This window comes from Motacilla alba, chromosome 5 (genome assembly GCF_015832195.1).
Source record: "Motacilla alba alba isolate MOTALB_02 chromosome 5, Motacilla_alba_V1.0_pri, whole genome shotgun sequence".
Classification (NCBI taxonomy): Eukaryota; Metazoa; Chordata; class Aves; order Passeriformes; family Motacillidae; genus Motacilla; species Motacilla alba.
The window spans coordinates 52,783,123-52,797,302 of record NC_052020.1 but is presented as its reverse complement, the minus strand read 5'-3'; the positions used below and the strand labels follow the sequence as shown (position 1 = coordinate 52,797,302).

At 39.5% G+C, this 14,180-nt stretch overlaps 1 protein-coding gene across 3 annotated transcripts in view; it reads right to left on the bottom strand.

Moving 5' to 3' along the window:
• Positions 1-14,180, bottom strand: part of KIF26A (kinesin family member 26A) — a 93,836-nt gene that overhangs the window by 17,699 nt on the left and 61,957 nt on the right. For all 3 annotated transcript variants that reach the window (XM_038138396.1, XM_038138397.1, XM_038138398.1), the window contains one exon: positions 10,484-10,667. In XM_038138396.1, the coding sequence (XP_037994324.1) occupies positions 10,484-10,667 (184 nt within the window). The remainder of the gene's footprint in view (positions 1-10,483; positions 10,668-14,180) is intronic.

Below are 14,180 nucleotides of genomic sequence, written 5' to 3'. Positions count from 1 at the left end.
GAGTCAGGCTCACTTTCAGCCCTCAGCTGGATACTGAATGTAGAAGCTGGGTTTAAAAGCACTTGAACATGAAGAATGGTTCTCTACTTCAGTAAGATTTTTGCTAAATGTAACCTTAAATGTGCCAGAACAATTTGACTCCTACTTACTTCGTTTCAAGAACGTTTTGCCATTAAAATGGTGTGCACTTACTCCATGAACACACTCTTTGTGTCTTTACCAAAAAATGGACTTTGCAGTCAGCACTTCCCCTTCCCTTCTGTGTCCACAGAGATACTGGCAAAGGAAGAACCAAAGCTGAAAATCTACTTCAGCAAAGCACAGCATGTGAAATGCAGGCAACAAGCGGAGACCAGAGCAGCTGAGCCACCCTCAGGGACTGAGGGACACTCATACCAGACAAGATGAAAAGGTGACAGCAGACACATCTGCACCCAGTGTGTGCAGTGAAATGCAGCGGCCAAGCCAGGATGATCCACAGCAGATGTGGGAGCAGCAGGAAGCACCATGCTGAACTGTCCCTGCCTTTACCAGCTGGGGAGGGCAGGTGATTCAAATATTTAAGTTCTCAACTGTCCCATTCTTCCATCTCCTTCTCTCTTTGGGGGCTAAGCTGCACACAGGCATCCCCACACAATTCTCAAGCACCCTCAAAGGAAATGTTTTCCACAAAGCAGCTCTAAAAGCTTTTCCCCAACATTTCTTCCAAACAAAGAGGTTAAGAAACGACCAACCCTTCCCATAAACACTGCAAGAGGCTCCACCAAACATAGCACCATATTCTTTTTCCTATTGACTAAGCTGTCCCCTGATTCAACACTTTCTTTTCTTTTGCCTTTCACAGTAACACAAATATGAAAATACAGTCCCAGAAAACAAGCAAACCTTAGAATAAACGAAACAGCTGCCTCAAAAGCAAAGTGCATCAGAGGTGACACACTCAAGGCTGTTTCCCCATAAAAGCTGCATGAAGCCAGCTTTGTGTATTAGCCTGCTAGCTCAACCTTGACATGCTACCAAGGTGCTCATAAAAAATAACCTCCCTCAGGGCAAAAAATAAAAAAAAGAAACAAAACCTAAATATATAAATATATGTAAGTATAAATGCCCACTTCAGGGTCACTTGATTAAAATGAATTTTAAAATATATGCTGTTTTCAAAGCACTTATCTAAACAGTCCTTTCTGCTCTCTCTTCCATTATATGATTATAGCAGCCAGAGCTTGGGTAAGAGGAAAATTGACTTGCTCCTGACCTAAACAGCAAGTTACCTCCATCAGAGCATTGCTCCCCCTAAACACAATGATGTCTTCACCCACAGAAAATCCTTGTGTGACAAATGAGCTTTTTAAGACCATCTCTCTGAATAAGAAAGATACTAAAATAGCTTCCCATAATGGATCAGATCCCAAACTTAACAGGTCTCAAGGGTTATCTTCATGTTTACAATGGAAGTGAGCTTTCAAGACAAATGCGAAAGAGGAGAGAAAAGCAGCTTGAGGGACTTCCCCTTTTAGTGTTTCGTGTATTAAAGCTGGTTTGCAGAGTAGAAAAACAGATTTCAAATTTAGTTTCCCTGCCCACTAAATATATCTGTATATGATATCTATCAGCAATTGCAGAGTTACAATGTGCCACACTCATTCATGACGCTGAGCCAGGCTGACTTCACTCAGAAATAAAGCAGAAATGCTCATGGAAGTGCCATCAAGCACAAAGATTCCTCAAACATATCCCTTCACAAGAGCAAAAACTGAGAGCAGGCAGATCCCAGGTGCATGCACATGCTTCTGTGTCTATAAAGGAAAGGTTTGGTGTAATACTGTTCATTCTTCTCACACTTCCTGCATGCCTGTGGTTGAGGACCAATCTTAACAGGTTTATATTCTCAGCTCCGAAGTTCATCCCAGTATTCTTCTGGAGTTAATACTGCAGGAAAACAGTACAGTGTGAGTACTACAGAGCCAGCACAGCTCTTGCCTTAAGGATCAATTTAACTGCAGCTTCTCCTGGGTCTCTTTATCTACTTCTCATACAAAAGGCATGCCCACCTGTAGAGACAGCAATGTGTGGTGCAGGAAATCATCCAGAAACAAGGGTGTGCAGGGACGGGAGGATTCAGGATAACACAGGGTCTATACACTTGAAAGTAACTTTGGCCCATAACTAGGGAGCAGATCAGCAATGACTGCACTCTAATGCTTTTATTTGCTCATAAAAATTAATTACTAGAATTGAGTGCTATTAGTTTCAGGCCCACTCAAGATCACACTTTTTGTGGTCAATTATTTGACAGTATATCCGGGTTTCTGGGGTGAACTCCAACTGCAGTGAATAAAGAATTGGAAGAATAAGACAGGTCTAAAGGAAAAAGAACAGGTCAGGGGGTGGGAATCAAAGAGAGCTAAAAGGATCGGGGGTGAGGGGAGCGAGAGAGAACATAAAAAAGGAAAAGACAATACAAATTTGGTGATTTCAGAAAAGTCATCTCAGGCACAGGGCACCACATAACTTTCATATTCCTTCAGGAAAGCTAACACAAACATCCATCCTGTGATGGGAATGACCCTTTCTGCTAAAAGTCAGTATTATTACTATCTTTTATCCCCCTTTTGTTGTTTCTTCTTCAATGCAGAAAATGACACAAAGTAAAAAATAATTACAAGTGAAAATTTATAAATATGAAGTATATAAGACTTTGTACATAGACATTCATGCAGGCATTGAATACTGGACAGAGGCTCTATTTTAATGAGGATGTTGATTGAAAAAGAGGCTAGGTTTGTATTTGAGTTCAATTTGTGTAAATAAAAATAAAATAAACATAAATATCACAGTATTTGCACATTATTAACATTTTTCTCAGTGCCTGAAGACAGCCTAAGTCATGGAAACAACTGAAGTATCTCATTAATTAACCGACTCTAATCTGATGGGGTTTGTACACTGGGGGTTCACACTCCATTACTGAACTTTTCCAAATTCCTGTATATACAGAAACCAAGAGGTCAGCAGAATTGCTGAAGGAAATCCTATTAAAATCAAAAGTACTTGGGAAAAGAAGATGGTAAATATATCTTAAATATGTCATTACAAGAAAAAGAATTCAAAAAAATACATAAACTAGCATCTAATTTAGAAAAGCTCTGGAAATGGGTGGCATAAGGTCAGAGGCTCCTCACCCAGCCCAACAATTGCTGTTATTTTAACCTTCACTGGCAAAGGTGAGAGAGTTTCCAAGCAATCAAAGAATTTCATTTTTTTTAAAGTTTATCTGTCAGCCTACAGTGGAAGTCAGGGCAAGGAAAGGTGATGAAAGAAAACAGCTACTAGAATTCATTTGCTCCAGCTATGCAAAGGCAAACCTAAGGGATGGATGCTGAAGCATAAGAACAAATATCACTAGTTTTATGCAAACAAATTTTCAAAAGGGTGGATTTCAAAAAAAAAAAAAAAAGAAAAGGGGGAAGAAAGAAAAGTTTAAAAGTTTCAGATGATGAGAGAATGATCTACTCAAAGATCAGTAATCTGTTGGAGTCCAGAGATAAAACTCCAGACCTTGAGATCTTTAACCTTTACAAAAGTCAAATCTAGATGGATATTTAACAGTTTTCACCCGAACACCAAAATATTTCAGAAACTGAGGGACATGCATCCTGGCTGGCACCAGCCCTTCCTCCCCTTGCAGAACTCCTCCTCCTTTGATACTGGCTATCCCATTTCATACCAAAGGGTCACAAGGAGAGACTTTCTGTCCCACTGTCATGTGGAGTCACTGTTCCCATGCTGTGACCTTCTCCAGCACTGCCATGTGACCCATTGGTGTGGGCTCATAATTTCCAGATCTCCCCAACACAATGAACCAGCTGGAATGGAGGAGAACAGGACAGAGGAGTCACACCAAGCAAAACAATGGGCTGGCTTCAGGACTCATCAAGACAGAGCAGAGCATCACGAGTATGTCAGTGCCAGAAAGCAGGTCTGGAAAAAGGAAGAGACAGACCAAAAGCCTGTGAAACCCAAAATTTGAAGCAACTGACAGCTGAAGGTGAAAGGGATGGTCAGAGACAAGCTAGCAATTTTATCTAGTAAGGCCCATATATTTTGGGTTTGAACTGAATGGAGGTATCGCAAAGCCACACATCAAAGTACACAAAACTCCAAGACCCACGAGGCCTGTGTTGTCCCAGAAGAAATCATGTCCAAGACTGAATTTGCAGAGAAAAGAGCCAATGATCAACAGAGAGAATGACACAATCCTACATAATTCTAGACAGAAACAGCCAGGAGATTGACAATCAGGTTCTCATAGATTACTACCCCATAAGCAAGAGAGACAGAAAGGCTTTAAACTCTCAAGACTAGAGAAAGGGGAAGGACCATCTCACACTTAAAGAACCAGATGATTTGAATTCATGGGCCTCTACTACATGTTTTAGGCAACAAATTTTTTTTCAAAAATTACATATATACATATATATATACATATATATATATATATATATATGTATATGTATATATATATATATATGTATATATGTATATATGTATATATTAGAAAATTGGTCATTCATCCTTCAATGGAGGGTACCAAACACTCTACACATAGGGAAAGACAAGTAGACAGAGAAGATTCCACTAATTCACTAGGTAATGACTAGATTTCATGGCATTTTGAATGTTGAGGAAATTAGGGTCCTGACCCAGCCAAGTATGTTAGCACAGGCATAACTGTAACATATGGTACCTCCTTTGAAATCAATGGATGTGCAGTGTTTATGTTTTTGTGGTGATGCTTTGTTAGCATCTGATGCTTATATAGATGTCAAGTTTCATATTAGACATAATGAGAAGGAAAAAATGAACAGGAAGGGATTAAAAAGCATGTAAAATTTTAAAATACATGTGCTCAAGCCTTTTTTACTAAAATGAACTCTGTCTGTATTTTGGGAAGGTGCTGGCACTATACTGGAATCCATTTTTAAAATGCTGGTCATATTCTGCATTACAGTGGTATCATAATCCCTAAATGAACAAGCAATTTGGTCTTTAGCAATAAATGTCATTATAACAAATTTGAATGGACACTAAATATTCCCTAGAAACACGTATCCTTGACAGGCATTGTGCAGCCAGGAAGTTAATTTTGTCCAATGTTCACAAAATGGCGTATAACAGCAGGTTAATTAAATAACTACATTAAGACACCCACCATTCTGAATTAAGATTTCTCACCAAGAAATTACAAAGAATTCAGATTCCGTTGAATAAAGACCATTTTCCAATGAAATCACTTATTTTTCAACTACAGTGTAAATCAAATTACAAAAGTCCTAGTTCAGAGCCAATATTTTTCATGGATTTAATTGTAACTGACAGATATATAACCCTTGCTAAATTGTTTTACCGTGGGTGGCTCTTACAAGCCTTTCATATACTGCCACTACCACTGGATGGGAAATTTATATGCAAAATTGCCACACCAGCATAGACCATCTAGCTCCCCTGGGAGAACCTACAACAAAATTTTTTTTAAAATCACTTCTATATAGTACTCTGCTAAAAAAGGATTGATTCTGTACTCTCAGAAAACATGAAGGAAAACTATTTCATTTTTTCAAGGTGAAAACAAAGTACAAGAACTTATGTATTTTTATATCACTTTTCCACATTTTTGTTTAAGCAGTTCAAGGTGTTTTGGCAGGGATGCAAATACTCTGGATGATGCAGTGGTACCTACATTGATAGGTGAGTGCTTAGTGTGATCCATGACTTATATCAGAAATAACACTTCAGTCATTAGGGAACAAGGAGCAGTAAAGATGACAAAATTAAGTACCTATTTGTTATCCATCATCAAACCACCGTAAGAACCAGTGAATGGGACACACAGCACACGTAAGACAGCCCTGCATGATCAGTAAATCATACTAGCAGTACCTTAGCTATGGCTTAGTAAAGCATAAATGGAAGTAAATGTCTAAAACTCATAAATGGAGAGCAGTATGCATATACCTGTCCAAGAAACACGTCTGACAATTCAGGCTCTTTTTAAATGCTCCACTTCAATTGTCTCACATAGGAGCATTCTGTCATTCTAACATGAAAAAAATTGACAGAATCCTTGGAAGAGACAAGCACTTAAAGTTGCTGTTGTAAGTGATGCAGTATTATAAAGAATGAGCTGAACAGAACCCCAGAAAATAACATTTTGCATGAAAAAGGCTTCCCACCATGCTGAAGAAAAATAGCCCATTAGAATGCTATACAGCAGCCACTGTAAAAAGGATGTCTTTCTTAATACCACAATATGATAAATTATCTTAAGTAGCACATTAATGTCAGAAATTGAGTATAATCTAACTTCTTTCCAGTGACAATATTAAATGGCTTTCAGACGTCTTTCCTACTATTCTGACATTAAATTTAATAACACCCAGAGAGACCACAAAAATGATTCAGTTACAAGAATCATAGTGCACTGGATCATTGCCTTTTAAGTAGGATTCAACTAAATGGTTTGGACTCTGATGCTTTTGGCACATTCAAAGGAAAGGTACGAATTTACGAATTTTGCTACGTAACATTTATCAGCTATTGTGCAAAATTCCTTTCAGTACCCAGTTTGAATTGATAGTGGGATCTTCCTTTGTGCAGGAGTTTGATTACTGTTGATTATATGAAACACAGGTCCAAGGCAGACCTGCTGTTCTAAATTTTTGTGCTTTTTTTTTCAACTTTTCCCTGCTTGGTATTCCTGTGTGTTGACAACCCCAGCAAGCATCTATGAGAGTATATAACATTTTGCAATCTTACTACAGAAAATTAAGCAAAAGGATTAATTAAAGATTTGTATCACAGGACAAGTCCACACACTGCTGCTGAAATTATTATAAGCAGAAAAAATTGCTATTTCTGAAATGTAAAAGAAATTAATAAGGCATTTATTTTCCACCTTCCAGAAGACTACTTGAAACAGTGAGAAATTACAAATACAAAAGATGTTTAAGGGCTCTCTGCTGCAGTAAGTCTCTAATAACAAATGTATTCAACCATAAAAGCTGTATAGCAATTTCACCACAGAAGAACTGGATGATAAGCATGGAGATGATGATGTGAAATTAAGAATAAATTGAGATCTTGGGCTCAACTAATCAATAACTGAGTGCAAGTGCAAGACCTGGCCATCATGATCTCTCCACATTCCTGTCTCGCCCAGCAGGGCTCACAATGCACAGTAACTGCAATTGCTGCAGCCAGGAGGCTTATGAAAAGCAAGAACTCAAGCCTCTTCCTTTCCCCAATGTGTGCTCAAATGTTCAAGACAAGGTCTCACAACCACTGGCAGGACCTGTTCAGTTCTTGACACCACAGAAGAACACAAGATAGTCCAGATGCTGCTATCAATCAGTTCTTTAGATTCAACTGTCCCATCACGCAGTTCAGAATAATTCTTTATTTCTCTGTTGGCCCCAAAAATTATATTACATTTTCCACATTGTTTCTGTGCCTCTTAAAATGTATTGAACCATCCCTGAGTATCATTGGATGGAAAAAATGTTGAGAATTACCATTGTAGAGACAATACAGAAAGCCAGTCATATTTGCCATTGTAAATGCTTCAGCATGTGCTTTATTCTAAGCTTCCAGTGTATTTATGAGACTGCACAGAATGTGTCAGTACAAACAATAATTAGTCACTGTAGTATTCAGGCACTGCTCATGTAGAATAAATAGTATTTTGGCACAGTTAGCATATCATTCATCTCATTTTTTCATAAAGGGAGGCACATTCCTCTCACTGAAGCATCCTGGACTCTGCAAGGGTTTCCAGTTTGTAACTTTTATTTTTCATTCCCACACAACAACTTAACCTCAGAGGTGAGGGAGCAAAAGGCTGCCCCACCAGCTGTTTAACCCACTGTAACCACACTGTGATAGTGAGGGACACTGCTGACTTGGGAATGATCACCCAAACCACAGCAGAGTACCAACCACAGCCACAGATGCTGGGGTAGGAAAAAGTGACTCCAGAATTCATCACTGATTCTGCTCCATATGGGTATCTGACATTCATTATTGGACAGGCTGCAAGAAGAAGGTGAGGAAAATTATAACCAGGAGGAATGTGAAGTAAAAAGCTGTTAGATGAGAGACGGATGTTAACAGAGGACCGCAGCACAACTGCCAGTGTTTACTGATTGTCCTCTCCATTGCTGTGATACTTGATACAGTGAGGAAGAAAGTAATTCCTTTATTCCAGTCACCCTCATCATGAGACACCAGCTGAGTAAATCTTGATCAGGAGAAGCCAATGAGTAGGAAAGAATGGAGAGTGCTAATGCATAGTGAGGTAAATGCCACCAAAAGCTGTTTGGCTTGCTCAGAAAAAGGTGAAACTATGAATTTTAGTACTGAAGAACACCTATAGAGGAGTGACACTTCTCCTTGCATCACAAGTTCTAAGAATTCAGACACATGAAATTTCATCTGTGCTGACTCATAATTTTTAGAAAAAGCTGTATTGCTGGAGGGTTTTTTTTAAGGCAAACACTGATATTTATAAAATTGCAAAAGAGGTATGGGTTAAGAAACATTTAGTAGGTACTGCACTACACTGTGTTTCAGAGATGGCTACTTTGGGTTTTGAGGAGCATTCAAACTGGTAACTAGCCTACCTCATCACCATTTGGATGCTCTAAATCTCAACTCAAGAACTAAAGGGCTGAGTCAATTAACAGAGAGCTCTCACCCTCTCCAGCAATGCACAGGATTCTTCCAAATTATGATCAACAAGTACTTGGTGAGATAGACACAGCTGGAACCCTCACGGATTCACAGAATATGCTGAGCTGGAAGGGACTCACAAGGATGACTGAGTCCAGCTCCTGGCCCTGCAGAGGACCATCCTCAAGAATCACAACAAACAGAATCTTCAAAACTCTATGATCCTTGCAGGCTCCTTCCAACTCAGCATATTCTGTGATTCTATGCTTTTAATGTTTTCAGCTGAGAGCTTAATAACAGACATTTTGAGGGTCAACAGACAGACATATCCTGTGCTGGAGGAGAAGCTCCCACAGCTGAGCTGATCAGGGTCCTGCCATATCCTTGAACTTCTGGTGGAGCTTTTCCCTTGGAAAGTTCTCTGCTCTACTCACTAATGAAAACAGTAGGTAGACCACATGACCCAAGGCATATCATCTCCTGTCCTCTGGAATCATGTACTTGATCATAGACTTTATTAATCTGTTTGAAGACACCAGATAAACCAGTGCTTTCCATGAGCTACAAGTCATGCTGGGAAGTTCCACCAGCCTCCCTAAAAGCACAGGAAAAAAGTCTGTAGTCTCTTGGCTGCACACAGCTGCAGGCAAGAAGTGCAGAGACAGTTTTACTGAGCTGTAGGCACAAGGATATACAATCATACTTTAAAGGTCTTCCTAAGGCAAAGTGCCTCAGAAATGCCAATGCTCCCTGCTATTCTTGGTGCCATGGCCAAGTACTGAGTCACACAGGAAAAAAAAAACAGGCACAAAAAATTAGTTTTGTTAAAAGTCATACATAGAAAGGACATTCCTTAGCAAACACTCCTCTACCTGGGCATGTCTAAATTACTGTGCCTGGTTTACTGTATTCCATCATTCCATGCTCTTTTCCAAAATACTGGAAAAGCAGGAGAAAAAAAAAACCAATCCATTTTCCTCTGTGACTTTTCACCTTCTTAAAATAGCCCAGATGACTCCTATATTTTCCATTAAGCACAAACTCAGTTAGGAAATTCGGAGTATTCTCTGTAAACAAGTGTCAGCTCCAGGTATTTAGGCTGACAAACTCTTTATGTAAATGCTGATTGGTATAGTTACTCTAGGTGCATATTTTAGCTCTCCTGTGCACACTACATACTTCAATTCTATCTTCAAACACTAATCTCTTGTACCCTATTTAAATAAGTATTCCGACTCTGTTGTGTGGGTGATTAAACAGCTATGAATATGAATAAAGTAACTGGGTTGTATCTTAATTAATTTTAGATAAACTTAGCCCAAACTTTTCATTTCAAAGGTGCTGCATTTCCTAAGTTGGCGAGACTGCTACTCCATTTCCATACTCTTACAATGACATGTGAAGCAGAGGAAAACAAAGCCCCCCCAGCATATCTCTTTAACCTCAGCAGAGAGACAGCACCAGTGCCTGAGTCCCGCTGCCAACACAGAGACTACTTCTCCCACAGCTGAAGCCTGTGTGGGCACTGGGTTTGGATGTCAAAGGAAACCGACCACTGGGTTCAGATGTCATATGAAATTCTGACTCTTACTCTTTGCAAAGTCCACAGGAGGTAACAGCACTCAGGCACATTCATTCTCTCTCTATCCCAAGACCCTTTTCTTGAGTCGATCCAGCTCTGTTCTAGGCCGGAAGCTTCCAGCCCACTTAAAATTTGTCTAGAAAAATATTTTAAAATATTGAAATCCAAAGTTACCTTTCCAATGCCAGGGTTGTCCTTGATTTTGGAGACAGCTCTCAGAAGGCATGGTGGTGCTGGGGGAGGACAGAGCTGCAGGATGCCACTGAAGTTAGTAGCATAAATAGAGAAGTCGTGTGTGTGTGGCAGGGGTGGATGGCATTTCTTTCTCTTTGAAGACAGGTTAAGCTTCTGTGCTGCTCTGTATAAAAGTAATAGCAAGAAAGGACAATGTTACTTAGGTGTTAACAGGAAACTGAACCAGACAAACAGATGCTCATTGTCATCACTGCCTGCTTAACAAATCAAGTCATTGCATTCTAATCGGATTTCGTAAGGACAAGCCACTAAAAAAGGAAATATGGGTAGAAAAATTACTGGCAAAATATTGTTAATTTCTCCACCTACAAAATTGCAATTATAATCTAACTTGTCTTTCTTTCCCCCAACAGCCTGACACTTGAATCCTAAAAAACTAACATCTCACTGATGTAATAAAAAACTGAAAAAATCCCCTTGTCACTGGCAGAACCAGACGGACTTTGCTGGTAATAACATTATGAAAATGGTTCTTTGTACTCTACAAGTTACTCAAGGCACAGGACAGCCCTCCAAGTCAGCCGAGCTCAAGATCCTCTCCTGTTGGCTGCACAGAAAATCCTTGGATAACAGGAAATTTCCTTCAAGACAGATTGGTTTTGCCTCCCCAATTCCATTCTTTTGCATTAAAATGGAAAGCTATTAAAAGACACAATTTAATGTGCTGAATGATAATGATCCTGCTTTTGAAATGTAGAATTTCAAAACATAAAAGATGAAGAAGGAGCAAAAATTAGAACATACAATTAAAATTATAATATTCTTCCTTCTGAGTAAAAATAGGAACATAATCTATTTTTTCTGCTATTCCCCATCAGCAGCACCAAACAATATAGCAAGAAACCAAAACAGAAACTCTGCCCTACATCAAAACCCACATGAGAAAATAAAACTCACCCTGCAGAGTGATTATTTTAATCAGGCTAAAATATATATGCTGGCAAGCACATGCTGGGCAACTGGGCATGGCAATGAGGGTGAAATCTCAGTTCTCTCAAAGTCAAGGACATATTTACTACCCGAAAAAGACACTTGTGATCTGACCCTGAGACTGTCAGTTGACTGTCCATCCACAGATATATAAAAGCATCCAAATTGTTACCTTCTAGCATTCCTTTGAATGACTGTTAGGGCAGCAAAAGCACAGGGTGTCCCACTGCCAGCATCTGGGGACGTGCTGAGACCACACTGCTGATGCCAGCAAGTCTTTTGGGGACAAACCACTATTCTGCTCCATGCTTGCAATAGCAGGGCTTGTCACTTTGAACAAATTAATAAGTATCTTTATAAAATGACTACTTTATATTTTCATTATGTCTTTCAGCCCAAGATTCCAAGTACTTTTCAGTGAGATAAAACTGGCACTAGCATCTGTGAAGTATTATAAGCAACAGACCCACGGAGAAACCAAGGCAGTGTTTTGCTGCCATGATGAATCAAGGGGAAATCTAGAACCCCAACCTTGCCATGCATATTGTCACCATTGCCAGGCAGCTTCAGGCTTAGTCAGCTTAGTAAGCTGCTCAGAGAGGGAAACTGCTCCTTTGCTTATATTCATTGCAGGTTAGAAAGAAAAATTAACACCAAGAGCAGAAGGGCTGCACAGTTTCTTCCAGATGCACTATTGGCTTCAAATGAGCAACAGTACAAAAAACTGGATGTGTCTGAGGAGCAAAACTGGACAGTTGAGTTAAAATTAGACAGCTAGTTAGTACAACAGCAGGACTCTCAATACAGATCTCCAAAACTTCCAGTACTTTTCTCTGTATTCCAAAACTTGTGTGTGTGTTAAACTCCTGAACCTTTTTATTTCAACTTCTACAGATGCAGACCCCCTACATGCATCCTTCTCCCTCTATAAACACTATGGTATTGAGAAAAAGACAAAGATTCATGTGATGAAAAAATGAGGCTCTAGTTCCAAACTCAGAGGGAGCCCAAAGCCACTGTCTTTTGAGGAACAAGTTGGACCTTTGCCTTTGAGGAAAGAAGCAGCTTTTGACTCCTACTGCATCCTGAAACCAGCAGGAACTGCATCCCACAGCGAAGAAAAATACCACAAGCGTGGGTTTATACAGAATCTCAAGAGTTTGGTGGCAATGAGCCTGCCTAAATCTCAAATCTCCTTGCTAATACTTCATTCAGTAGGAAAACATATGCTGAAATAGGACACCAGGAACACAGTTGCACAGCTTCACTGCGGTTGCAGCTGCACATTAAAACCGTAATGCCTCCTAAATTATATGCAGCTTTACTGTGCAGAAAAGAGTCTCTACCTGTTGGTACTGTCATTGTGGAACTCAAGACAGTCATTAGCATCTATCTCCAAGTACCAATTAACAACCCTGCTTATTATTTAATTGTCTTGTTGATTAATATGAAAGATAATGTTTATTTTCTTGTTTACATGCTATGATCCCTTGTTGAAATTATAAAAACTCCTCAAGAGAATGTCTTCAAAGTGCAATCAAGATATACATTAAATCCTGATGAAATAATTACTCCTGCAACAGATCTGGCTGAAGGAGCTCCTCTGGGAAACATACATGAAAGAGAATGAGATACAAAGGACAAATTTACCCAGGAATTGTGTGTTCAAGCAGCTAACTAAGCAATACACTCAAGGAGTAACTGCACCCAAAAAGGCCAAGCTAAGCAACACATATAAAAAAATGAACAGAAAATGCCACTTTTTAGAAGTATAGCATTTCTCAAAATACCTCAGTAGCACATTTGTGGGACATTTTGATAAGCAGATCCAAGATACTGAATCTGTTACTAATTGCCTTAACTTCTGCACCAAGACAGAGCCACTTTCAAACTGGTTCACTTTGACAGTGTGTGTAACCTTCCAGCACCTCCACTGTTCAAAGGACAGTGGCATATGCTACCTAAAGCAATTAACTGATAAATCCTCTTCCTGTGAGTTTCGATGGCGATGATTTTACTAAGAAATTTGGCAAAGGGACTGTTGATGTCCATGTGAGATAACAGGAAACTGAAAGCAGGAGGAACTGGAGTAGCTGTTGTAGAAAATAATCAGTGCTTTGATGGGCAACCAGCCAACTGCATTAATAATGATGTGTGTGGTTCACACTTAAAAAGCATCTCTTGTCAGGTAACAGTGCACAAAGCTTAATTACAACCTCTCTGTGCTTGAATGCAAGAATGGCTTTGCCTGACATTAAAACAAGGTTTTATTTCTGGAGTTGGAACACCACAGACAACTTGCAAAAGCAGTATCAAACAGCTTGCTGGGTTTGATTTTGTTTGTTGTTTTGAGTTTTTTTTTCTAAAAGGGAAAGGGTAAGGATCTAATTGAAAGCATAGGGCAATTCAGGCAAAACAAAACATCACTATCAAGCTGTAGATTATGAATATGAACTCAAGTAATAGTCATCCTCAGCTCCTATAAAAAGCACAGTCAGCTCTTTAACAGAAAGCCAGTTGTGCAGCCTCTTTCACATGCTCTGCCTGGGCTCCTGGACAGGTCCAAGCAAAGAGCACAACAGAAACACTCATCAATCCCTACGTGCTTCTTGCAGAACAAACAATACACTTGGTGGCAAGCCAGCCACCTACTCATTTGGCCAAAATATAGGCCAAGCTGGTCTGG